Source organism: Vespula pensylvanica, chromosome 5 (genome assembly GCF_014466175.1).
Source record: "Vespula pensylvanica isolate Volc-1 chromosome 5, ASM1446617v1, whole genome shotgun sequence".
Classification (NCBI taxonomy): domain Eukaryota; kingdom Metazoa; phylum Arthropoda; class Insecta; order Hymenoptera; family Vespidae; genus Vespula; species Vespula pensylvanica.
The window spans coordinates 3,328,775-3,355,904 of record NC_057689.1 but is presented as its reverse complement, the minus strand read 5'-3'; the positions used below and the strand labels follow the sequence as shown (position 1 = coordinate 3,355,904).

The 27,130-nt window shown below is 28.8% G+C and overlaps 7 protein-coding genes across 12 annotated transcripts; 3 read left to right on the top strand and 4 right to left on the bottom strand.

Moving 5' to 3' along the window:
• Positions 1-15: 15 nt before the first annotated feature.
• On the top strand, positions 16-16,390 carry LOC122629390. The gene is made up of 23 exons (XM_043812773.1): positions 16-1,084; positions 1,536-1,682; positions 1,775-1,935; positions 2,461-2,534; positions 2,633-2,742; positions 2,816-3,030; positions 3,119-3,227; positions 3,295-3,389; positions 3,482-3,545; positions 3,620-3,695; positions 3,781-4,005; positions 4,189-4,294; positions 4,369-4,597; positions 4,684-4,821; positions 13,553-13,611; positions 13,690-13,807; positions 14,289-14,560; positions 14,653-14,767; positions 14,847-14,905; positions 14,982-15,107; positions 15,199-15,528; positions 15,660-16,038; positions 16,112-16,390. Exons 3-23 carry the CDS (start codon positions 1,793-1,795, stop codon positions 16,376-16,378), a joined length of 3,309 nt encoding a protein of 1,102 aa, XP_043668708.1. The 5' UTR covers positions 16-1,084; positions 1,536-1,682; positions 1,775-1,792; the 3' UTR covers positions 16,379-16,390.
• On the bottom strand, positions 6,131-7,571 carry LOC122629569 (GPI transamidase component PIG-S). The gene is made up of 5 exons (XM_043813125.1): positions 7,326-7,571; positions 7,092-7,230; positions 6,872-7,019; positions 6,458-6,804; positions 6,131-6,385 (listed from the first exon to the last, which is right to left on the bottom strand). The coding sequence occupies exons 1-5, from the start codon at positions 7,480-7,482 to the stop codon at positions 6,217-6,219; spliced, it is 960 nt and encodes a 319-aa protein (XP_043669060.1). The 5' UTR covers positions 7,483-7,571; the 3' UTR covers positions 6,131-6,216.
• Positions 16,391-16,885: 495 nt separating the features above from the next.
• LOC122629567 (vascular endothelial growth factor receptor 1-like) lies at positions 16,886-20,665 on the bottom strand. The gene is made up of 9 exons (XM_043813123.1): positions 20,326-20,665; positions 20,042-20,258; positions 19,791-19,954; positions 19,454-19,700; positions 19,280-19,389; positions 19,108-19,204; positions 18,595-19,009; positions 18,244-18,512; positions 16,886-18,182 (listed from the first exon to the last, which is right to left on the bottom strand). The coding sequence occupies exons 1-9, from the start codon at positions 20,556-20,558 to the stop codon at positions 17,757-17,759; spliced, it is 2,178 nt and encodes a 725-aa protein (XP_043669058.1). The 5' UTR covers positions 20,559-20,665; the 3' UTR covers positions 16,886-17,756.
• On the top strand, positions 17,354-21,551 carry LOC122629571 (protein Dr1). Of its 3 annotated transcripts, XM_043813128.1 has the most exons (3): positions 17,366-17,498; positions 20,021-20,127; positions 20,921-21,551. In XM_043813128.1, exon 3 carries the CDS (start codon positions 20,929-20,931, stop codon positions 21,430-21,432), a length of 504 nt encoding a protein of 167 aa, XP_043669063.1. In that variant the 5' UTR covers positions 17,366-17,498; positions 20,021-20,127; positions 20,921-20,928; the 3' UTR covers positions 21,433-21,551. The 3 variants fall into 3 exon arrangements, with proteins under 3 accessions (XP_043669064.1, XP_043669063.1, XP_043669065.1); XM_043813129.1 differs by lacking the exon at positions 20,021-20,127 and having other exon boundaries at positions 17,354-17,498; XM_043813130.1 differs by lacking the exons at positions 17,366-17,498; positions 20,021-20,127 and adding an exon at positions 20,656-20,838.
• A 91-nt stretch (positions 21,552-21,642) lies between these two features.
• On the bottom strand, positions 21,643-23,649 carry LOC122629568 (protein SMG9). The gene is made up of 9 exons (XM_043813124.1): positions 23,555-23,649; positions 23,287-23,480; positions 23,173-23,219; positions 22,900-23,089; positions 22,528-22,824; positions 22,269-22,413; positions 22,069-22,189; positions 21,890-22,001; positions 21,643-21,803 (listed from the first exon to the last, which is right to left on the bottom strand). Exons 2-9 carry the CDS (start codon positions 23,430-23,432, stop codon positions 21,725-21,727), a joined length of 1,137 nt encoding a protein of 378 aa, XP_043669059.1. The 5' UTR covers positions 23,433-23,480; positions 23,555-23,649; the 3' UTR covers positions 21,643-21,724.
• Positions 23,650-23,954: 305 nt separating this feature from the next.
• On the top strand, positions 23,955-25,186 carry LOC122629383 (protein MIX23). Of its 4 annotated transcripts, none has more exons than XR_006327251.1 (3): positions 23,955-24,045; positions 24,454-24,888; positions 24,985-25,186. XR_006327251.1 is itself a non-coding variant. In XM_043812764.1 (2 exons), exons 1-2 carry the CDS (start codon positions 24,001-24,003, stop codon positions 24,835-24,837), a joined length of 429 nt encoding a protein of 142 aa, XP_043668699.1. In that variant the 5' UTR covers positions 23,955-24,000; the 3' UTR covers positions 24,838-25,186. The 4 variants fall into 4 exon arrangements, 2 of the variants coding, with proteins under 2 accessions (XP_043668699.1, XP_043668700.1); XR_006327252.1 differs by having other exon boundaries at positions 24,454-24,892; XM_043812764.1 differs by having other exon boundaries at positions 24,454-25,186.
• Positions 24,705-26,827, bottom strand: LOC122629381 (protein FAM162B-like). Its single transcript, XM_043812763.1, has 4 exons — positions 26,673-26,827; positions 26,097-26,248; positions 25,931-26,024; positions 24,705-25,833 (listed from the first exon to the last, which is right to left on the bottom strand). Exons 1-4 carry the CDS (start codon positions 26,693-26,695, stop codon positions 25,623-25,625), a joined length of 480 nt encoding a protein of 159 aa, XP_043668698.1. The 5' UTR covers positions 26,696-26,827; the 3' UTR covers positions 24,705-25,622.
• Between the last annotated feature and the right edge of the window lie 303 nt (positions 26,828-27,130).

Here is a 27,130-nt window from a genome sequence, read left to right as displayed (position 1 = left end):
GAGAGAGAGAGAGAGAGAGAGAGAGAGAGAGAGAGAGAGAGAGAGAGTATAGGCACGACCGATGTAGTTCACGTTAATGGCTAAAACTATTTGTAATATATTCTTACAGAAATTGTGTTAATCTTTTTTTTGATATTCAGTTCCGATTAAATGATTCATTTTCTACATTTTGTGATTTTGTAGAAATTTTGTACTTTTTGAAATGCCCGCCATTTTAAAACCGGAAATCGTATCGAAGCGAAATTACTTGTGAATCCTTATCTGCAAGTAACTCAAATCTCCTTTTTTTCTTTCTTCTTGTATAAATTTCAAGCGAATTTATTCAGTCGTTCGAAACGATAGAGAAAATATACATACACGTACGCACGCGAGCGCGCGCCACACACACACACACATACATACATACATACATAAAGTACACATATACATATTAGATTTTGATATGAAAAGTAAAGATCCAAAAGTATACAATTTTTTGGATATCTCAAGTAGTTTCGAAGATAATCATTTGTTAGACTTTTCGCTGTATCGAGAGCATAAGGAACTCCCTGCGGTCGTGCCTAAAAAAAGAGAGAAAAAAGGAAAGGGATAAAAGAAGCGGGAGCAAAACATGTCAAGCAGCACGATGCGCTTTACGGTAGCGCCAGCTTCTGGTTCGCTCGTTACTAACTCTTTGGCTCCTGTTTGACTCAGAAAAGAGAAGTGTGTTGTGTTGGATAAACGCGACGCGCGAACGTGGATATTTTATATAGTTAGAAACGTTGTCAGTCGATTTAACGAAGCTTTCTTGATAATATCGCTCGTTTGACGTCCAGCTCCCGCTGATATCCGGCGACACGGTCTTTCATTTTAAATATAACGGTGTATAAATAAGTATGAGCAATAGCAGGAATACGCGGAGCTCCCGAGCGTATGAATTTTTTTGATACGCACGTTTGGACTATCGATCATCGCTGATATTTTCTCTTTTCATCGAGGATCCAAGATCAAGGGTGCATCAAATGCGTTCAATATTTATGACTTTTTCTTTGACGTTTACCGTATATGTTCTTTGTGCGTGGGTATGCAGTACCGAAACATCAAGGTTAGTGCGCTATTCGACCGTCGCTTTTCTATCGAACGATCAGGAGTGCTGAGCTACGATTTATCGTGATCGTTGCTGTCTCTCTCTCTCTCTCTCTCTCTCTTTTTCTCTTTCTTTCTTGCTCGATCTCCCTCTTTTCTTCCTCTTTCTTTCTCTATCTCTTTCTCTCTCTTTTTCTTTCTCTTTCTCTTTCTCTCCGTCCAAAAGCGTCTTCTCCTACGCACCTTTTCAAATAATATTTCCAGCTGTAAACGCGTTAATTCCTATTCTTACTTAAGAATTCTACGCGAATCTTAATTTTTTCTTTTTTATCAATAAATACATTAGTTTTGTCTTTCCTTAATTTAATTTGTATATTAATTCCGATAATATTTTTCATTCTTTTTATATATTCTGTTATGTGTTATGATAAGGAGAAAAGAGTATTGTGTTTCATTATTTTATTATACAGGAACACTTGAATCCAAAGTCTATAAAGAATTTGGAATATACCTTTGTTTTCCGAAGAACGTATTTGGATTAAACGAGTTCTCTTAAACGATGAATACTTGTTTTGTACTGGCTAAGGGCTGCTTAGTTTGCCGCTTGACCCAGTTTAGTAAGTAACATTTAAAATGCATTATTTATCATGATAACTTTATTTTCTATATAGAATGGGATATATCTATTATGTGTATACGTATATTTCAGATAAAAAAAATATACACAATGCTGTTCTTCCCGAACTGGTTACAGCCGCAGGACATGCTGCACGATGTTGAGAATAGTTATGGGATCGGTACAGATTCCTGTATAATGTTTGAGGAGTTCTGCATATTTGCCGCAGAACTGGCACTTCTGTGCGAACGAGGGTACTGCGAAAGCTTAAAATATATTTATTGTTTCATGATATGCATATATCTAAATATTCAATTATGTCAGATGATTTTTACAACAAAAGAAAAATAAATAAATAATTGTTTATATATACAGTGATAGTTTTTGCTTCATAAAGTCGATAATCTGTTAAAAATAAATCTTTGTTACAGGCAGAAAATATTGAACATTTGGTTAAGATAGCTATGAAGATATTTTAATGATGATGAAACACAGTGTGCTGTTTTTCATTGCAAGAGGATTTGATATTTGGAAGTATGTGCAATTTTTAGATAAATTCTGGTAATAAGTAACAATGAAAAGTATCCTATTACCACACTCCAACGCCACTTTTCCTATATTTCTAAACTTTATTTTGATATATATATATATTCAATAATCAAAGAACAGAAATATCAAATCCTGCTGCAAAATGTGTAACATCGTTTGAGTGTGATAATACTGGATCACTGTACAATGCTTAAAAACAAATTACTCATTATATTTATATTTAATTATAGAACAGTCGTTCCTATGAGCACCTCTCATTTGTTACACTGTGATGGAAAGGATACTAATTACAAAATTGGTTCAAGTAAGTAAAATAATCTTTTCTTCTTTCTCCCATAAATTAACAAAATTAACAAAAAAAGACAAGAAAAAGATACAAACTTAAATTATGGATTTTTCCAGAGAGAATGGCATATGAGGTATTTTTGGGTGGCTCTTGTAATCCAACCACCTGGAGGTCAGAGATAGCAATACCGACACTTCAAAGACTTGGAATTACTTACTACAATCCTGTAAGCTTTACTTTTATTAGAATTTAGAATTATATATAAAACTGTAGGTGTTGATAGACGAAATATATTGTAGCAAGTATCGCAATGGGGACCAGAGCTTATAGCTCAAGAATATGAAGCAAAACAGACAGCACGCGTTCTGCTTTTTGTAATCGATAATCAAACTCGTAATAGTGCCGGAATTATAGAGGCAGCTCAATTGGCAGCAACTAGGAGTGAATCTTTGATTCTTGTAATTTACCCGTATCGACAAGATCAGACTATACTCGGAGAAAGTGTTTCATCACAGTACGTAATATGAATTATTTCTAAGACAATACAAAACAATAACAAAATATAAACGTTATAAAAAATATAAATATTTATATATTATTAGGGAATACTATGATTTAATGAATGGATTACTTGTACTTCAATACTTTATGGAAAGACATAGGATACCTATATTTGAAAGCGTATCGGTCGCTCTAAATTGTACATCTAAGGTAAAAAAGAAAAAAAGAAAATGATAATACGTGAATCGCGAATATTAATATATGTAATCTTTTGTAGGTTTTGCGTGAACAAATAAACGTACAGGACTTACATGCTGATGATGGGGCGAGAACTATAAGAATCTCTCTAAGTCAAAATGGGTCCGATATAATGTAAATAAATATTGCAATTGTGAGCTTTTACTTGATAAAATATCAACATGATAACAATATTTTTAACAATGTATTCAAATTTCTTTTTCCAGAATGTTAAGAGAGATTTTTAAATCTTTGGACATTAATGATAGTGGTACAATAAATTTAAAAGAAGTTAGTACACATCTCCATATATTAACAAATCTAGGAATAAATGAATGGTACCTTATTATTTATGATATTTTCAGGCTTGGGTAGCCTTACAGACAAACACAAAATGTAATGTATCAGTTTCAGATCTGTTCAATGCTGTAAATAAATCAGGTAATTATACATAAATTTTATTCATAAATAATATGCAAAGTACTATCTACTTTAATTCGTAAAAAATATTTTTGATACTTTGTAGAAACGTACAGAACGGTGATCGATGGATTTCCAGGGAAGGGTGATCCAGCAGAATCGCGGATAAACTTCGAACAGTTTTACTGTTTAGCCAGCGAAGCTTCATGGCGGATGAAGAATAATGGAGTTTCTTGTGAAAGTGAGATACCTTCAGTTTGGAGTATATTATGTAGGAAGGCCTCAAAATTTCTACGCAGAGCTATTGTACACCCTTTTAATCGTTTCCTAGGTATATTTATGATTTTCTCTGCAACTTCCCATAGTCTGATTCGTATTTCACACGTGTACCTTCAATTCTTATCGTGATCTCGACGTAGAAGTAGCTTTTATTTCGATGGTTTAATATATGTAATTCATTATTAAAAAAGAAGGCACATATATTTATAAATGTACCTGTACACAAACTTTTTAGATTGGACTAACTCCTTAATACCAGAGTCTGAGAAGAGAGACCTGTATGTTGGAGTGGTCAGTAAAGATCTGTTTTGGTTAGAATCTTCTGCAGCTCCATTGATTGAGTGAGCATTAAAAATCTCATGAATATTTTTTTCTAGAGTATTCGCGGCTTGTTTATAATTAATACATTTTTAAGGTCTATGGGTTTAACTCTATACCGACCAAGCCTAAATGAGTACAACGTAAGGGTATTGCCACACGAATTACAAAGGATGAAAAATTCGCGGTTAATCCTATTAATTGTACCGCAGCACTCTCGTGGCATTGCTATAATGGCATTAGCAGCTCACTTGATTGGAATACGTGCTAAGCTTGTCCTGTGTGTTCAAATTCTCCCCGAGGGTTGTATTATTTCTGGTGAAAAGGTGAGATCATTATTATTTAGAGTTATCATATATTTCTCTCATTACATTCAAATTTTTAAATACATTATATTCTGATAAAAATTTAGTTAACCGAACAAGCCACGAAAGACTATAATCGGGGAAGGATGTACCTGTCGGATTATGCAAAGCGCGAAGGTGTACCTGTTTTTCAGAATATCGCTGATGCACTGCAACATGCGATACAGCTAGTTCAAAGTCCCTGTTGACTTAACTCCTCTTCTTTTTTCTATTTTTTCGTACGAATAAGATCATAGATTCGACGATTAATTTATTTTTATTCTACGATGTCCAACTACCATTTGAGATTTACGGGACAACGGGTGGAGGCAATACAAATTGTTTATCATTCTTGTTTCTACAAATATTAACTAAAACTTATATTACTATTACTGACATTTCAAGATAAGATATTGTTAATATCTCATTATATAGCGCGATTGTTTTTCGTATAAAGATATGATTTTTTTTTCTTACACTTTTACTATTGACTAATATAGAATAATATACTGTGCGCACTACTATAGAGGATCATGAGATTTTTACAATTAAAAAATACTTTTTTGTTTTATACAGCAAAGCGAAAGAAATGAAAAAAAAAAATGTTTATGTTGCTGTGTTTAAGGAGTTCAAAATTAATATTTATTATATATTTTATTTTTTGATAGAGAACATATTTTTTAATTATTACAATTTTATATTTTATTTCAAATACATTCACTGTTGTATTTTTTTTTTTTTTTTATTTTGTAGAAACATTAGTGAAAGTGAAAGAGTGCAGCTAATAATTTTATTTTATACGTTTTTGCTTCACGAAATGACTTTGTTTTTGTATAAATGGCGATTCAAATAATCTCCTATGGTAGATGGACACATTTTTTATAGTAATTTAACTTGCAAGTTTTTGTAATCTTGTGGTAACTGGTTGAGGATTGATTTGATATACGTGTACATAGACTATTAGTTATTTCTAACGATCTAATGATAATTAATCTCAAATTTGATGAAAAGATTGTATGGGAGGATGGTATGTTTGCTCGAGTTGAGTGTAAATCTCCATCGTGTACACGAATAAATATATATGTACACATGGTAGCACATCTTCTTATATTATGACATACGAAAAGTTTCATTTGTCATAATTAGCAAAATGAAAATTGTAGGCAACTAGAATTTTTATGTATGAAAGAAAAAAGAGTGTAATTACTTATTTGTAACTGTCAAGTTGCTCATAGACCTTATTCACAAATGAATATTGCAAGTGGCTCAATACGGAAGAGTCATTTATTATACTCTTCTTTTGGAAATATTTTCATGATATCACACATTCTTTTTTTTTTTTTTTTATTATTAAAAAAAATTATTTTTACGCTTTCCTGACATTTTTCTTTGAAATGTGTAAAGATCGAAAGTGTAAAGCTTTTATAACGAATAGAAATTTATAACGAACAGTGAAACAATCTCTGAACATATACATATGCATATGTGACCACAATAAAAAAGAAATTATTTCTATTACTGTTTTGAAAAAACCCCCTTCAACTTTTACTTTATTTCGAACAAAAATTGTTCGTAGATCTTATCAAATTAAATAATTTATATTACTGTACTTTCTTATCTTTTATCTTTGTCGAATCTTTGTTCGTTTTATTTTGAGAAGTTACCTTTTTCGGGTCGGTTTTGCTACCTCTATAATATTTTAGTATAGTTCTAAGAGACAACAAAACAGGGATCATTGCCGGTAAAAATAAAGGTGTATATACAGCATATCTGAAAAAATGAAACATTAAAATTGAGATAAAAATTTGTTGTACAAGAGAGTTAAGAAAAAGAATGGCTTACTTTTGATCTTCTGGAAAATAAAGAAGTGCTAACAAAGTTGGATCGAAGAAAGCTTCTTCGGCAGTAATAAATGCATCTTTACTGAGGATAAAACCGTTCATAAGATCGCCATGCCTAAGGAGCTCAGCAGAACGTTCCACCAAATCTAGCGCAACTTTTATTCTATTTCCTACAACATCTGTAATAACGATACGGTTGATCTCTGTGAGAAGTTGAGCTAACGATTGCAATGTTAATTTAGCAGAAGTTAACTGTTCCATGGCACGAACTCGCAGCAAAGCATCTACTTCCCAATCACGTGATTTCAATCCAACCAGTGGTACTACGGTTACGCTGCTTATAGGCTTCTGAAATTATAAATGAAATATTTTTATCGTTCAATTGACAAATTGTTTGTATTTCCAAATGAATTACCATTTCTGGAATGCCTAAAAGCAATCTTAGTTGTGCAAGAAATGTCCCGATGATAATGGCTTCGTCGGGAATAATGGTAGTAGCTTTACCACGTGCTGCAGCTTCGCATGCTTCAAATGAAGGATTAGTGAACACAACACCACCCCATCTAATATATATAATTTATATTAATATCAAGAAAAAGAAAGAAAAGAATATCGCTTTTATAAAACTTACGTACCTTGGGGATAAAAATGCTTCAACGCCACTATCAGTCGTTGATTTGCGACCATTACGCGTATAAATATATAAGGGAGCATTATCACATGGAACTATGTACGCTACAAAATTTATGCATGGATGAAGACTCACTTGAGATGCTAGAATTAGAAAATTGATGTTTTTCTTTTTTTATAAAGAATCACGGAGAATTATTACTCAGATATTTCTTTTAATGATTAATCGAAAGCTTTACCTAATTTTTTTTCTAATGGTGTTACAATATGTGGTAAAACATCTTCCATGAGACCATAATGTCTACCCTGCAAGCTACTGTCGGGAACACGTATTGGATTAACGCCTAGTGGTAATAAATATAACCACTGTGACTTCACCGAAAAATTGCTTACCATCGACAATTGATCGAGGAATGGCTCTATGTACTCTAAATAAAATAGACATTTATTTATGAACACGTGCTATATATAACAATCGTCTATGTGAATGATTATGTAATATACAATAATAATATATACCCTCGGCCATTGTCCGCAGATCCCAATTGACTTTTAGTGTTTCAGGATCAGGATTCACTATAGTTATTAAAACATCATAAGCTGAACTAGCAGGAAATCTCTGTCTATTTTCTTCGTCAAGACTGTAATCTGTAGGATTTGTAAGCGCATTTTTAGTAAGGTTTAACGATTTCTCACGAAGGATCCATTCGGATAGCACTTGTACCAATTTTTCATTGCCTGGAAAGATTTTGATCGTTGTAACATTGTGTACTCATTGTGAAATACAAAATTATTGTTAAAAATAAGAACTTACTTGTCTCGATAGAGAAGTATATAGTCCTTTTAGAGCCAACGACTACAGCATCATTGAGATTTGGAGATTCTAAGAACAAAAGATTGCCTACATCCAAATCGAAGGTAGAAGCGATTTTTTCTGACTCGTGATGGGCAAAAGCTAATGCCAAAAGATTGCTAGATACCACTTGATATACAACTTCCAAGTCGTAGATCTCTGAAATGATAGAGTAACATGATCGAAGGGGGAATGAAGAAACTAATCAAACAATGTATTATGTATGTTATGTATGTCTCTTTAAATTCTGTACGTGAAATTCAACACTTGTGTCATACGTTAAAAGAGGTCAATGTAAAGAATAGAACTATAAAGAGATCAAAAGGCTATTCTACTCACGTATTTTAATGGGAAGTTAGTTTCGATCAACAAGGACTCTAATAATGAATGAATTCTTAAAAAAAAAAAAAAAAAAAAAAAAAAAAAAAAAAAAAAAAAAAAAAAATCTAATCATAATATGAAAATACCACTGTCTTCGAATGTCCTTCTTATTTCTTCGGTTAATGCAGTTGCTCGTTCATCGGTGAGAGCAGCAACAAGGATCTTCATTTTAATTCTAATTTCCAGATTTGATAAGTCATCAATTCCAGAATAGGGAAGTGCCACTCTTGGTACAGTTGTCATGTACCACCATAGTGGTACTCCAATTCCTAAGAGTATTACCGCGAAGCATATGCTGCCATATACTCTATATTTTTCTGTAAGAAAAATTATATTTACATATAATTAAAACATGATATTCAAATCGTTACATCGATCGAACATCAAGATAAAAAGACACATCCATATATGTATAATTTTTATGCATACAATTTTTCTTTTTTTATTGCGTATTCTCCAATGCAAAACTTATTGCAATAATAGAAATTTATTTATACGGTCATTTCCCGAGATAATACGACATAATCGCGTTTTTATCAATAAATGATATTATAACTATTTTATTTTATTTATTTTACATCATTCACCACAACCTTGGTAAGAAACAACAAGTGTTTCTTATTCGGCATAACAACCTTCGAAGTAAATTGAACTAGGTCCAAATCGGTTGTAAGTATTCTGGCACGATACGAAGTATGACGTTAGTTAAGTATATTAGTCGAACTTGTACGGTAGTAGTGTCTCCTCTTTTTCAATTTTTAATTAATATAAAAAAATGCTCCGAATAATTTTTATATATATATATATATATAAGAAGCGACAATGTTATCGTGCATTTTAGAAATGAATAAGGATGTACAAGTAAATCCTTTGGGTGTTGTAGTTTCTAATATTTAATCTTTGTAGATGATGATAGTGATATCATCCTAAAACTTCTTTATCCATCGAAAGAAAATTATCTTTAAAGCCGTATTTATACGATTATAAAGTGTGCATCATTATTTCATCTCTATCAAAAGTATAATCGATTGATCACTTAAGGAAAAAGGTATGCTCGTATCCATTTATTCTAACTAAACGTGTAATTATTTCTTAATGTTAACAGATAACAACTCGATAAGTTGCATTAATAAAGTTTGAAATCTCTTTACTTCACATTGGATAATAATTAAATAAACATACAATAAAACGTGTTACGTTTGGCAAAATTTTAAATTAAAACGAAGTTTCATCATTCATACAAAGATACACCTACGACATTTGAATGTCTCCCTCTTTATCTATCATATGTTATCCCTTTATATTTATCCTACAGTAAAGTGTCATTGTGTGATAATAATGTTTGTATGTGAAAAGATAAGAATACATGTAATAAAAGCATGAATTATAATTCACACTTTTTATTGACTAATTATTCAAAGAAAGAAATAATTTTGTGTTCGAGCGTTCACAAATACATAATTAATGATAGATTAAATTCGAAGCTTTATTCGTTAGACCTTTGATCTTAATTTAGAAAAGGAAATAGAGAATGTATAATATTTAAATCTATTTCACTATGAATTCAATCTCTTATATGTGCTTCTCCTTGTTTATATGTATATTACGTAAGAGCAGTTCCATCGTTAATCACACATAATGTAGAATGATAATTTAATAGAATCTCACATGAACATAGATCTGTCTTTATTTTATGATTACACGTTATACCGTGTCTTTTTAAAAGTAACAAATTTATATGGATGAAAGATCATTCATGATAGGAACATTCATCTTTGTTATTGTCATTCAAAGGAATATTTTCAGGAGATTGAAAGTCAAATGTCTGAACGGACATCTCAAATTATGTGCGCATGAAAGAGAACAGATATGTAAAATTATTCCAAGGAAAAAAAAAAAAAAAAAAAAAGAAAAAGAAAGAATTTATTCAAGTGATCTATCCTTCTTTCTTTATACTTCAGCTCACAATATGTGGTATAATTTCTTTTTAATATTATAAATATATACGTGTACGTAGAAAGAGAAAAAGAAAAAGAAAAATAATATATTGATTTGAATCGAAAAAGTAGGAATACTTCAGCCGATCCTACACCGCATTTTACGAATGACCTGCTACCTCAATGACGTGTTATTTTCTTACATGGTACGTGAAATGAATGATGAAAAGAATAACTTGAATCAATCGAACGAGTACTTCCGATGTATAATTCGAACACGTAACGATAATGAATGCGATCGCAGAGTTCACGCGCCTCCATATATTACCGAGTTCATTAACACATCGAAGACGCGAATAATTTTATTCATTAAGAAGAACCTGACGACAATATGGTATCGTTTGTTTTATAATCTTTGTCATCCACGTCTTTTTTTTTTTTTTTAACTATTTTTCATTAAGAGTGATTACACTTTCACTTCTTTCCTTGAACATCCATTATCGTTATTTTACTAGGATATTTTTTGCCAGGATTTAAACGTGAAGGAATGTAAATTTTTTTTTAATTCTTTTCTCACGGATCGATAGATTTCAACTTCAAGCTCAATAATGAGTTGGTATTTGTCTTAGCCGGTAAAAAGATAAATCAATGACAATGCTTTTATCATTCTTCGATAGGTCCTCGAGAAATTAATAAATGATAATAGAACTCTTGTGGGTGATATTAAAATAATTTTGAACATGATTGTAAATCAAATGATAATGAATCAGTATTGATACGATTACATTATATATTTATATAATTCATTCAAAAATTATTTTGAAGAGAAGAAGATTAAAAAGAGCAATTAAAAGCAAGGATAATTTTATTATTCAATGAATTTGTTTACCAAGTAAAAATTAAGTATCTTTAAAACGGTGACTAATTTTATTCACGTAACACGAACTTACAAATATCATTTAAAACGATCATAAAAACTAAAAGTTTTACGATTTTTTCCAAGTCTATTTTAAACTGATAGAAGTTGATAATGGTAAAATGATAAGAAATTATAATTATTTCTGATATTCACGAGCTTTTCTTTTAACGTTAAATTCACGATTTCTATGAAAATGAAAACAGTAATATATATCAAAGAATAATTATTATGTCGAAGAAAAAAAAAAAAAAAAGATTATAAACGTAGGAAGATCGCCCTCCTTTTTTTTTCTTCTCATTTTCTTGGCTGGAAGAAAAAAATTAATGTATTGAAACATTTGAAAAAGAATTTTTTTTTTTTTTTTCAAACTTTCTTTCGTCAAATAAAAAAAGAAAGAAAAGAGATTATCCATAAAAATTTCAATATAATATAATACGAGAGGACCGGTCTCATTTCTTTGTTCCCCGAAAGTAGAAACTTTTGCCACTATGTTCTGGAATGATATATTACCCTCCCCCTCTTAGTCGCCGGTACTTCTTTTCTTCGTCCTTTACCTTGAAAGACCTTGAAAAGGATGACTAAGCTTATCGATGAAAATCCTTAGGTCGAAAGAAACATACGATCAACAGCTGTAGGTCAATGGTTTTCATTGTTTCTTTGGTAAAGAAAGAGCAAAAGAAAGAAAGAAAAAGAGAGAGAATGAGAAAGAAAGAGAGAAAGAAAGATAAAACGGGAGAAAAGAGGAGAAGAGAAAAAGAAAACAGGAGAACGAGTTAAGAGAGAGAGAAAGAGAGAGAGAGAGAGAGAGAGGGGTGATACTTGAATTGCTCGTTTAACTCTGGTGCCTTTGCTTCACGTTGACCAGTATGCTTCCAACGAATGGAAAGTTAACTCGGTCTATCGTTTCAATCGTTTTCTTTCATTCATCGTAAATGCTTAATCAAAGTGATCATTCTTTCTATCTTTTTAGAAATAAATTAATCGTTTGTAATTAATATTGAAAAATAGTTAACACTCGTATTACTGTTTTTAAGATATATCGATTCTCTCTTATAATTATTTTCGAAGTTTCATCCGACGTAGCTTCCTTCATCAAGATGCATTCCTTACAAGCTATAACAGTGTACTAATATTATTTTTTCCTTTTCTGCAAGAAGATTCGAAGACTTCCAAGGGAAAAGATAATTTTCCTTCGAATTTTGAAATCAGTGAGTGTGTTATATGTATTCATGCGGTGCACACCCTCCTTCTTTTTACTGTTATATCCAAAAAATGCATTTTTTGTTTCTGTTCCCCCCCCCCCTCTATGAGATATTCTTCTATTCTCTATTTTCTATTTTTGTGCGAGACAAAAACTTATAGCGCAATTAACGTTATTTTTAATCTTATTAAAATCGCTATTATAAAAATGAACGACAACACGATACATCTTATCGAATAAGAACAATACCATTTTATCTTCGAACTTATTTTTTGTCCCAAACGATCTTTACTAAGCTTCTCTTGGTAATATTTCTTAACTAAAGAAAAACAAAATACTAAAACAAGAGTTCTAATCTATTTTTGGTTCACCAACATGAGACGTTTAATTCGTTTTGCAGGATACATATACAATATACGTCCATTTAATACCGCAGAAGATGAGAGTTTAAACCTTTGCACTTTCAAGAACGCTTGACAACAATACATCGTCCTCTCTGTTTATATCTATTATATTGCATTTGTCTATTAAATTATATTACGCCCATATGTATCTTTAACATGTAACTAAAAACATGTCATTCGTTTTGAATCTATAAGAGACTAATAATTTTATTTTTCGATTCTATCTATCTTACAAAACATATTTTTCTCTCACAGTCAAAAGATTATTTTTATTTATATATATAAAAAAAAAAAAAAAAAAAAATTTAATTTTAAATTTAACTTCCTACCGATTTCATAATTTTTAATTATATATATTTTTTTTCTTTTATAAATATTGCGTGTCTAAATCTTTTTTTTTTTTATTTTTATTAGAAACCTGTCTTTACAAAAAGGTAATCAAATTGCTTTATTCGATGTCTTCTATTTAATGGCTAATAAAAAATGTAAGACGCAAAAACCTATTAACGTCATATATACCTATTATTTATAATTCCTTGTATAATCATTCTTTATCGCGTACTTCATAGTTTTAGTTCAACTGCATAATCTTGACATTGATCATCACTTTCATTATATTTATTTCCATACAGAACGATACGTATATAATGTTATTATTTCGTGAACTTAAAATTTATCACCCGTTTATCAATGATTATTATTTTACAATGTTATTTCATGTCAGTGAATACTAAATTATTGTTAAATATTGTTATTTTATTTTAGTAAAACGTAATGTCTACGATTGCAATGGAACCTTATCCAGAAGTTACCGTTACAACGGCTAGAGAGTAAGTACTGATTAATGTAAACGATTATTAACATATTATATTTAAATAAGTGCGCTATTAAAATTAAAAATATTTTAGGAAAGAGCCACATTTGGGTAATCTGCTTGTACGATTTGTAGCAGTATATTGGAAATCTTTTATAATTGTACTATGGCCATTGATTCTATTGCCATTAGTACTTATAAAAACCGAAGAGGTTCGTGATATTATTTGTATAATTTAATTAAATAATAAAAAAAAAAGTAATATAACTATAAAAAGTACGCAACGCGCGAAGAGGATGTAACTAAATGACTAATAATGTTTTACTATATCGTTTTACATATCGTTCATCGTAGTCATTATAAAATTAACAAAACGTGTAGCTTCAATTAAAACAGATCAAGTTAGATAATAGATAAATAGATTATTATCTTATAAAGGTAAGATACGAAGTAAGCACGTGATCTTCACGTAGTACACAAATATTATGTAATTGATTAAAAATATTTTGTAAGAATATGAAGTATAATTAATTGATAATTGAAACAAGTCACTTTGCGTAACGAGTTACAATTGACACGGAGAAAGGCAATTTTACGGGAAAATGTAAAAAATTCTATCGAGCCATATTTTTATAATATTATAAATATCAATGTAATAATAATATATATATATTTTTTTTTTGATTATTATAGGTATTGGCTATGCGATGTTTATACGTAGTCGCTTTGATGGCAATGTTTTGGGTAACAGAGGCTCTGCCATTACCCATCACAGGTCTCATACCCGTGGTATTTTATCCTCTAATGGGTATTATGAGCACTAATGAAACTTGCCTTTGTTATATGAATGATACTACAATGATGTTTCTTGGTAGCTTGGTCATTGCCGTTGTTATTGAAAATTCTGGTCTACATATGCGCATTGCTCTCTTGATCATAAAAATGATCGGTTGCAGTCATAGAAGGTGACACTATGTCTTTCATTAGACATCGTCAGTATCGTCTATAGGTACATTTACAGTTATAAGGATATTATCAATGATAATACATTTTTCAGGTTGACTTTGGGCCTTTTTTTCGTAACGATGTTCATTTCTATGTGGGTTTCTAATACCGCTGCTACCGCGATGATGATACCGATTATGGAGACGGTACTCTTAGAACTTGAAACAGTAAGTAACGCTCATTGACTTTTTAATTTTTTTTTTTTTTTTTTTTTTTTTGAATTTGAAATGTCTGATTTATTTATAGCAAGGACTTGGTAATATGTTCATTCAAGAAAACGAAACTGAAATGGCGATTTCACCAACGTATGTAAAACATTATTTATATATTTCCTTCGTATATATTTGATAGTCTATTTTGATATATTAACTTTTATTCTAGTTCAAAAAAACCGACACATAGTACAATGGTTTATTATTTGGTAGCAGCTTATGGCTCAAGTCTCGGTGGTATCGGTACAATAGTAGGAAGTGGAACAAATTTAACTTTGAAAGGATTTTTCGAAACGCAAGTATTTTAAAATCTAATAATTATAATTATAATTTTCTTAATCGTATCTTTGAACTCCTAGAATACATTTATATTTCATCTTTCTCAGACGTTTTCCAAATAGTCCAAGTATAAGTTTTGCCTCTTGGATGCTTTATTCTGTACCACCAATGTTACTGATGGGCCTTCTGTCCTGGTTATGGCTACAAGTGATGTACATGGGTCTATTTAGGCCAAAAAGCAAAGATGCTAGAGCGATTGATATCGGTTCCCAAGGAGAACGCGTTGCTACGGAAGTGATACAAAAAAGATACAAGGAACTTGGACCGATTTCGTGGCACGAATCTGTAGTCGGAATTATGTTCGTAATTGTAGTATTACTTTGGTTCTTTAGAAGTCCTGGATTCATGCAAGGTTGGCCATCTTATATTACGAATTTGTAAGTATAATTTCGTATTACTAAATTGCATCAGTCCTTTGCAAATTTCACAAGTAACGTTTAAGGTATTTAATATAATGATGGACTGATTTTCTAATATCTTACGAAATTACTCTAGATTTATTTTACAGGCCGGTTAAGGATTCAACGGCAGCTACGTGTCTGACGATCTTATTCTTCATACTTCCAGCAAAACTTGATTTTTTAAATGCCTTTGATAAGGATCCGACTAAACGTCCTAAAAAACCGTCACCCGGTATGATAACATGGCAAATGATACACCAAAAAATGCATTGGAGTTTGATACTGGTGCTTGGTGGAGGTTTTGCTATATCAGCCGGTAGTAAATCATCTAAATTATCAGAAATCCTTGGAAATTCATTAACAGGACTGAATTCTATACATCCAATAGCAATATTGGCTATTGTTTGTATATTTGCAGAAACTGCAACTGAATTAACTGCAAATGTTGCTGTTGCAAATATCATATTACCAGTATTAGCGGAAATGGTAAGTAAGATGGTAATAAATTTAATAAGGTTAAAAAAAAATAATAATTAATTATTTTCCTATATTGTTTTAGAGCGTGGCACTACAAATACATCCTTTATATCTTATGCTTCCAGCAACTATATGTTGTTCATTCTCATTTCATTTACCAGTAGGTACACCACCCAATGCCATTGCCAGTGCAGCAGGACATATAAGAACAAAAGATTTTGTAATTGCTGGAATAGGTCCAACTATTATAACACTCGTTATAACTGTAGGAGCATTTTGTACTTGGGGTACATATGTATTTAATTTACATGAGTTTCCAACATGGGCTTCACAGAATAAAACAATGTAGATTTGCTTTTTATTTAGTATTATTCATATCAAACTATTTTTAAAGACTAAATTAAATTATATATAAAAATTTCCATATAAGATTATAATTTTCTTAAAAAAGAGAGAAAGAAAGAAAAAGAACAAATAAAATAATATTACATTATGGTTGTTCTATAAAAAGGACATAGTAAAATGGTATTATAGAAGTTTACTTAATAAGCTGACTGGATATGTCATATTATCATATCAAAATAAAAAATAAGATAAATATAGATACGATTTATTTTTTATAAAAATATTAAAATGTTTAACTATCTGTATTAATAATAACAAATATATTTGTTTGTTATATCGATATTTAATAAGCACTTATAACTGTATTTATATGTATATATTGGAAAGCATCATATACATCATAAATAAGATAAAAATGTAATAGAACAATCATAAATAAATACTTAATCCATTATAATATTTAATTTAACAATGTAGAATTATTAGACTAATAATAGTATATATCTCTTACCCTCTATGCTGGTATTATAGTGGATAGTTGTAATTTGTTCTTCCATTTTCAACGTGTTGCTAATTACAAATTTATACTGATAATGTTCTTCATTTTATTTTTTTTCACTGACACAATTAAAGGTTTAAAATATTATACAAATACACTGACGCGATGTATAAACTTTAAATATAGTAAATTAGAGTATAGTAAACCTAACCTTTATTACGTAAAATTATTAAACAGTGAATTTATGAGACGATAAAAAAAAATGTTTAAATTTATATAATATTGCAAAATAATACAATTAATAATATTATACGTACAATAACATTATACAAAAATCAAACCTTATTACTCTAATTTACTATCATTTACTTTACTATCACGCATTTCATCGCAGATAACATAACCACTTACCACTACATACATATTCTATAGATACGAACCACGTGAAGTAAGCACATTAAATCGTTAACCATGAAGGAAGCTTAATATCAATAACTATCGACATATATCGATAGTAGCAAATAAAGTAATACATATTGTGTTTCGATCGTGCTAAAATATAAAGTATAAACCATTGCAGCGTTAAATGAACGGCAGAAGCTAATTTGAAGATTTAAAACAGGTTGTAAGCTTGCAAATATTGTATGAAAAAAAAAAAAAACATTAATCAGATAAGTAAATCGCCCGCTTTAACCATTGATCAATTAGTATTCAGTAACATCTATATATATAATTCTAATAAATATATATAATTTTTATTGATCGATAGAAATATGACTTGCTTTAATTTAAATATCTATCGTTTAATATCAATATATTAGTATAATTTTTATTTATATTTGCATTACTAATAGTAGCAATTTTTGTTTTGCTATTACATATTCTAAGAATAAGACAGTAATGTGTAACAAGGATTATTTTTTCCATTTTGTAAAGGCAAGAATCCTATTAAAGCTTGTAAATCCAATACAAGTTGTGCAAAAGTAGGTCTATTTTCTGGTTGAAATGCCCAACAATATTGCATTATTTTATAAATATCACAAGGAATATTTTTTGGTTGACTTAAACATTGTTTTTCAATAATTATATGTTCTAATAATTTGTTATCTGGTACATGTGAATATGGAAAAGCTCCAAAAGTACCAATCTCCCACAATACTACAGCAAATGACCAGACATCGCTCTTAGAAGAAAATATACGATCCTGTAAAGTTTCTGGAGACATCCAGCGTACTGGAAGTTGTCGTATTTTGCTTGATATATCATTTATAGTATAGATTCCATTTCGAGAAAGTCCAAAATCAGATATCTGAAATTATAAGAAGTTCATAATTTTATTAGTTCTTTTAACAGATTTTATAAACTATTACCTTTAAACATAGATTTGAAGTAAGTAATATATTCCTTGCAGCAAGATCTCTATGAATAATACCCTTAGATTCTAAATGCTCCATTCCTTTTGCAATGTCAAGAGCAAATTGTATAAATTGATTTCTTTCAACTTCAGCCTGCATATTTATGGCATTTTCTTCTTTTTTAGAACACTCTAGATTAACATATCTTGAACTAGGCAATTTTAATTTGTCATTTTTTGAATATGGTGAAGATATAGATAATGTATTTATTGTTGTATATAATGCTAAAATAATAATTAAAAAATTAATTAACAATATATTTCATGAATATGAAATATATAAAAAATATAGAAATAAAATATGTACTTTCTGAGGAACCAAATCCAAATCCATATTTATTAAAAATATTTTGTATAAATCTAGATTCAGTTTTCTTATCTCTTATTGAATGCAAATATGCCAATAAATTACCACCTTTCATATATTCTAAAATTATATATACAGATTTATTTGGCACAATGGAATAACCTATAAGATTAACTAAATGTGGATGTTGCCCTGCTTTTATCATTATTTCGATCTCTTCCATAAATTCTCGGTACATATCTAGTTTATTTAATTCATTTGATAACCTTGACATCTTAACTGCTACTGGTGTTGCATTATTATTTATGTATCCAAGATAAACTTTACTAAATTGGCCTTCACCCAATTCAGAAGTCAATTTTAAAGAATTATATGGGATTTCAAATTCACTTGTTTCATGTTTATATGGTATAACCTTTACAAAATATTGTTTATACAATTAATTATTTAGAATTATGTATAATTTTATGCATATATATATATATATATATATATATAAATTTTTTTCCATACCTCTGTATTGCATTGAGTATATAAAATATTATGTTTTCGAAGAATAGAATTCACCCAATTTGATTTACACTTGGAAATGGAATCTATTTCTTGTATTCTAAAATTAAAAAAAAATATCTTCATATATTTTACATATTAATTTATATTTGTTTATATAAACAGTTTATATTACCGTGATGTATGTCCTTTCCTCCAAATGAATTTTTGTTTTTTCTTTTTAAAAAAAATAAAACTAAACAAACTGAATATTATACAGATAACCAATGTAACAGGTACAAATATCTACAAAATTATATTAAACAATTAATCATTTAATAGTATTTTGACATTTTATATAAATACGTACAATAAAATAGTTTTGCAATGATAAACTCTGATCTAGTAAATTGATGGTAAATATTCCATGATTACCAAAGCAACCATGATCATCTATTGCAGTTACAAATATCTTGTAATTGTCTTTTAATTTATTACATTGATAACCATTATATAAATTCCATAAAAAAGTATTAGTTTTTGCTTTGGTAATACCTATTTGTGAAATATTATATACAGGAAATCTTGCTTTTGATATTAAAGGAGGAATTCCTATACTGAAATATAAATAATACCATGTAATATTAAAAATAATATATCAATTAAAAAAGATATTTTACTTTTTAAGTAAATCTACTGTATTATACCTAATTTTGTAGGAATGTACATAAGTATCATTAGTTTCTATACTCCAAGTAATTATGACTTGACATGTATTAACAGTCACATTTACACGAGGGATTGGTAATACAGATTTTCTATTTGTGCAATCGCATATATGACCTACACATTCTGGGACTTTATAAATTATCTAAAAAATAAATAGTATCAATTCACAGGCATGATAATATTTAGAATACCTATATTCTGTTTATAGATTAATTACAAGTCTACTTACCTCTTGTGCTGTTCCTGTTGGCTTTTTTCTTGGATTAGCATAAACTTCTATCTTATATGAGCAGCTTGGATGAATATATATCTCTGGTATACCAATTAACTTATTCTGTGGTAGTAAAACATTAAGTTGACTGTTATTTTCTGTTATATAACGCAGTATTCCATGTGGACAAATTGCAAGATTTGATTTTTCACTTGACATGCTTGTTACTGTCACACTGTTATAATATAAAATTTATCAATGATTGTAGTATAAAGTTAACTATAATTGATGTCAATGTCTACCTGTATGAGGAAGGTTGCATATTCTCATTTGGTGGTAACCAAGATATATTTAATTTTACAAATTTATATATGTCATGATTATTTAAATATTTTTCATCTTCTAAAGCATATACTGTGATGTTTTTCACATCACCAAACAATTTATTTGTACTTGATGCCCATAATATGTTAGTATTAAAAATAAGAAAAATCACAATTGATTGTAAAAAAAATGATGAAGTTTGAGATAACATTTGTTGTTAGTGAAACAAATAATAAACTAATAGATATCAGATTAGTGTACTATTCTGTTTTCTTATTAACTAGAAGGATTTACGTACTTTAAATCTGATTTGAGTGCCTGAGAAAATCTTATCTGATAAATAGTATATTAAGAGGGGAAAGATTTCTTTAAAAAAATGTTTGATAAGATTAAAATCCATTTCATTTTATTTTATATCAATTTTATCTGATATCTTATTCTATTCATAAGAATTCTCCTTCAAATATATCTTAATTTAATAAAATAAGAAAGTAAATATTATGATATTGTAAATGATATAATAAATGTATTTTAATAATATACTATATTAATAATAGTTATATAATGTTATAGGTTTTCAAATGGCCTCGGCTGCGATGTCCCCGGCTGAAGATGACGAGTTAACCCTTCCTCGTGCATCCATTAATAAGATGATCAAGGAAATACTACCACATGTACGCGTGGCTAATGAGTCACGAGAATTAATCCTAAATTGTTGTACAGAATTCATCCATTTGTTGTCTTCTGAAGCTAATGAGATATGCAATCAACAACAAAAAAAGACAATAAATGCAGAGCATATTTTGCAAGCACTTGAAAAACTTGGTTTCGGCGATTATAGTGCAGAAGCAGAAGCTGTTTTAAGAGATTGTAAAGCAGTAGCAGCTAAGAGAAGACGTCAGAGTACTAGGTTAGAAAATTTGGGAATTCCAGAAGAAGAATTATTGAGACAACAACAAGAACTCTTTGCAAAAGCAAGAGAAGAACAAGCTGTTGCTGAACAACAACAATGGCAACAATTGCAAGCAGTTGCACAAATGACATCGATGCAACAAACTGATAGCGAACAAGAAGATTACTCATAAAATACAATACAGAAATAATTCAATTGAGATCATATGTGAAGTTTTTCCACATTTTATTATATTAAGAAATATAAAAAGGAAAATAGGAGATCTTATTTTGAATAAAAATAATAAGTGTATAATGGCATTTTTCAAGTACCTTCAATTCTGTGATTTATTTTCAATATGGATTGAAATATATGATTTATATTTGTAGTACAAATTATATTATTAATAATGCAAAATAAAATTGTATTCTTTTTGTTACATTACTGTTATCATAAATCTTCTGTTATGAACATATCATTACATTTTATGGCATTAATCTTCCATACTCTGATGACAAATGACTTTTCTTTATTGCCTCCATGACTTTTGAAACATAGTGATACCTATATAAATATTTATGCATTAAATATTCTATGTTTTACTAAATCAATATATTTTGGAAACATATATATTTTTTGTATACATTTACCAATTTTTTTCTGTTAATGTAGATGGTGTCATTGGATGTCTTGATACTCCATGTATTTTCATTCTTAATTGTTCAATCAGTCTTTTTTCATTTTCTTGCACATTGTATTCATCTACAATTATGACATATAATACATAAAAAATAAATACTCATATCGAACTAATTAATTAATAATTTACCTTCTGTTGTAATTAACGGCATTAAAAATAAATTCAAACCACTTTCAACTGAGCCACGACTCATATCTAAGCCACTGTGAGTTTGTAATCTAGAACTGGCAAATACTTTATTATAAAATTCCTGGAAAGAAAGTGATAGAATGATAAAATATTTCATAAAATATTTCAATAATGTATTATATTGGACTAATAAAAAATACCTTCATTTTGCCTACAGTACTAGGCATAAAATCTTGTGCTTCTACTTTATTGTGTAAAAATAATATATGTGGATAATATTCAACATAATCCTGATCCATAGTAGTTGTAGATGATGGTTTTAGCATTTCTGCTGTTTGAAGAAATCTATCATAAAACAAAGATTTCTTTATACTTATGAAAGCCAATGATTAAATAATCTTCATTGTAAAGTATACTTTACACAAATAGTATATTATAAATACATATTATCATAAATACCTGACTAAATTTGGATCAACAAACCAATCTTGTACAAATATAATTACATGACAAACTGAAAATAAAAATGCTGCAAATTGTAATGATTGCAATTCTAAATTGGTTTCTGTATTAACAAAATCAGTAGTAGTCTTTTTTTGTTCAAATGACGAAGCATAGTCAATCACAGAAGTTGATAAAATAGGTTGTGTATCTAAATATATCACTCTATTCTTAGTTACAAAAAAATCTATTCCATTAGTACAGTTTGTACCACTCTCATGATGGGACATATCTTGAACATTAAAAATGTCAGCCCTAAGATCATCATAAAAATATTAATTATATTTAGTTGTGTAAAAAAAAATTATATTCATTTAGAATAAAACTAACTTATAATTTGATGTAAGAAGAGACATTATTGTAGACTTCCCTACACCTTGTGGACCTAAACATCCTACTACTAAAAAATCTTGTTGGTCACAAAAAAATTCTAATGCACTTTCACTAAGTTGCATATTTTCATCCATAAATTTAGCACAATTTGTCATTTCAATACATGTAGAAATCACTGTACGTGTCACTAAAAAAAATATTTTTGAAATTAATACCTGATGAAATATTTGATATTTTAATATATTAAATTATAGTAAATAGAGAACCTACTATCCGGTGGTTTCAATGGCATTGTTGAAGTTGAATCTGTTTCTTTTCTAAGATATTAATATATGTGTAATTACTATGGTAAAAAATTCAAAGCTCAGACTGTATAATTCTTACTTGTTGCCATTACGCTGACTTGGTGAAACTGCTCTGCTTTCACCTTCTCTGGTTTTCAATATAAATGTTGGACGTTCTACAACTTTTATTAAAGCCCTTCCCTCTCCTTCTTTACCTTCTGAATCTTTCGGCAATACCGGTATCATTTTTAATTAGATTTTTGTCTATTTTTTACGCAATGTCATAAATAACCTCTAAAATTTATTGGTATATATATTTATAATGGACAATATTTAATAATATATAAGAAAAATTTATAAATAAATACTTTGTATTAAATTATAATTGTTCTATTAAAATATAATTTTTTTGTTACTCAGAAGCAATGATAAATAATCGACGAAATCTAAAGAATATATCTGTTATTTACTACATTTCGCTTGTAACATATCCGATTTCAGCGACAGATACGGACAAAATATGAACTACAATTATTAAAGCGTTTCAAAAATCTTTTCGATCTTATTTTAGTTAAACTTTATTTTTAAAGTATTCACCTATTATATTGCTAATAAATAAATTAAATAGAATTCTAAAATGGTTTTTTCGAAAAACAACATAAAAGAATTTGAATTGATTTATTATTCTTATATATTGATAATGATATACATTCTTAATTTATTTTCACACTTTTCCTGTAGAGTGCGCTGTATTCATTTTGTGTGTATATATATATCATACATACCAACTGTTCCGCGGAGTCGCCCGAAGAAGATGGCTGCTGTTAGCGTGGAATGTGTGGATTTTTTAGAATTTCAGGTATATTTTATAATAAATTATAACATAATAACGAAAAATATCCTCTTTCAGATATCATTATTTTAATTTCTCGTTTATCTTAAACAACTTTAGTTACGTGATCGAATAATTTTCGAACCATACTTAGTATGATTTTCGCCGGCTGATAATGTAATTATTTATTATTAATAAAGAATATAAATTAGAACGTTGTTTAAGTTTATAAGTAACGATAGATATCAAAAGATCATTACTAATATTTATTGGAATTTACAGCAATGTAAATAACTAGCTTTCGGTAGGTTAAAATGTCCATTTGTGTTAGGTTAGTTTAATCGTTTTACACTCTATTTCTAATAATAACGAAATATTAGCCGACATACGAGCTGCGATCTATTCGAAATATTTTTTCTAATTTTTGTATTTCAGGATATGTTACGAAAAATGAGACAGTTCGATGACAAAATCATATACATGTTAAATACAACACTTCCTACAGAATCATTTAAAGGAGAAGTAAATCCAACCTCAAAGTGTAAAGAATTGTACGAAGAAGTTCAGCATAGTCATATTCAAAGAGAAAGTGCCATCAATAAATGTTTAATCATTGCTAAAGAAAGAGTGAAACATTTAAAAAATCAAAAGGAAAGTCAAGGGAATGATCCAATATTTATAAAAAGTTTACGAAAAGAACAGAATAATTTACGCTTATTGCAATCAGAACTTGGTGTGGAAGAAGTTTTGAGAAATCGTACAATGCAAGCTTATCATGATAGGTGTCGCAGTTATTATAAACCACCAACTAGTCCATAGAATATCTTTTACAGAATTCTTCCACATGATATATGATTTTAAAAAAGTAATGTATGTATGTAATAGTTATAACAATAAAAAAGTACGTAATTTATGGATACTGAATTAAATAAAATCATTATGGAAGGATTCTTTTTGCTGTTACAGTGTACAAATTATCTTGCTGGTAATAAAATAGTTAAACGTTCGTGGATATCAATAACTGAAATCGTATGATCGTACGTTTTTGCGACAAATGAATTTTTTATAAAGGATGAGATAATTAGAGTCAACAACTATCTTGTTATGTGCATATATTAAAGGTCTACCTGTTTATTAAATATATTTTATAAAAAGAAAAACAGAAAAACAAATGTGTCTTCTCTTTATTAGCACAAATGAAAACTACATGGCCATAGACAAAATATATTTAAATCTCGAAAATATTGTTGCATGAAAATTAAAATTATATGATGACAGTACAAGTATGAAAGTAGTTATGGCAATGGTAATATTTCATTGTATCTATGTACAAAAAATATTGCAATATAAATAATTGTATGCATATATATTTTTTGAGCTATTTTATAAAAATAGCTTTTACTCATATATAATAAATACAGTTAACTATTGTTTAAAACTATCAGAAATTATTACATCATTTTCAGTACTATTATTTCATAATTTCAAAAATACTGCATGCAAGAAATAAACATTCAAATTATTACATGTTATATTCATTGATTCTTATAACATATAAATATGTTTATTAAATTAATAGCTATAAATAAAAAGTAAAGCACTTTTTACTTTTTATCTGCAGCTGCTAACTCTGCTTTGTACTCTTTTCGTAAGTTTTCTTGCCATTCCTGATCTTTTTTAAACAATGTATTTCCTACTGCTACTTCTCGTTTTCCAGTTATAGCAGCAACTAGAAATCCTATTACTGAGATTATTATCATAATGTTGCAAGTGCGTACTCTAGCTTTGGTTCTTGCTTGCAGTATACAATCACGTCTATTAAGAATGAAAAATTAAGTTATTTATATTATAGAGCATTTTATAATAATGCCAATATACTTCAAAAAATTAATTGTATATATTTTTTGCTTACGTGACTTGTGCAGGTACATCAGCCATAGATGGATATCGTTTCACCCATACTAATACTCTTCTGTCGAAATTAGAAACAGGATGCATATGAGTTCCTATAAAAAAACAGTCAAAAATTATTACATACAAGTCCTTTTGTTTTTAGACAATAAATAAATATTTCTTACCTATGTCATGAACAGTTTCAACATTACTTTTCGTATTTACTTTTGGACTTTGTGTAGACATAAATCTAGTTTTTTCTTTACCATTGTTACAAGCATGTCTTATTATTTTGGATAATATAGAACGACATGCTAACTGTGAAATAATCATTTTTCTGTAAAAAAAATATTGCATCACTTTTACATTCTCCTGTCATAATGTGTTTCTAACATAATAATATATCTAGAGCATTCATATTCGTATTTACATATTGTTATTGATGAAAGTTGAAATTGACAAAAATCGTAATGATCATTGATTATTTTATATCAAATCTTATAAGTTATTCAACACTAAATAACTGGATTACTAAAATGACAATGTGAATGGTATGTTCACATTTTGAGGTTAGATTCTTCTGATCTATGTAAAAGAAATTTTATATAGATACAAAAGGAAAAAGAAATTTTACATGGACACAAAAAAAAAGAAATAAAAAGATTAAAGATTCAATTGTTTATTTTAAATCAGCATTGACGTTATTCCTTTCGAAATGACAAGTATTTCGTATTAATTTTATTACGTATAATATTGCTTACCTTATGTAATTTACACTTGACATTAACAAATTATAAAAAGCTTGTAAAAACTTCCGCTATATAACCTTCAGACAAAACGTACGTATCATTATGATGCGCAATCTGTTAATTTTTGGTATATATATATAGACAACTCCTCGATCTCGACAGTAACGTAGGAATAAAAACGAAAATCCGAATTGTAACAAATTTGTTACGATTGAGAGAAAAATTACAAGAAATTACAAAATATTTTATTTAAACGTACAACGTTCAAAACGTTGACACGTATAATGTATATGTAATATTTATTGTTAATATTAAAACAAAAAGAAAAAAAAATTAAGTTACAAAATATTTTAGTCATATTTATAAATTATTTTTTGACAAGAGTTAAGAAATATAATAAAAAATGCGACGAAATTGTAACATCAAAAATTTATATAATAATATCTATGATATTATTACGTGGGTACTTT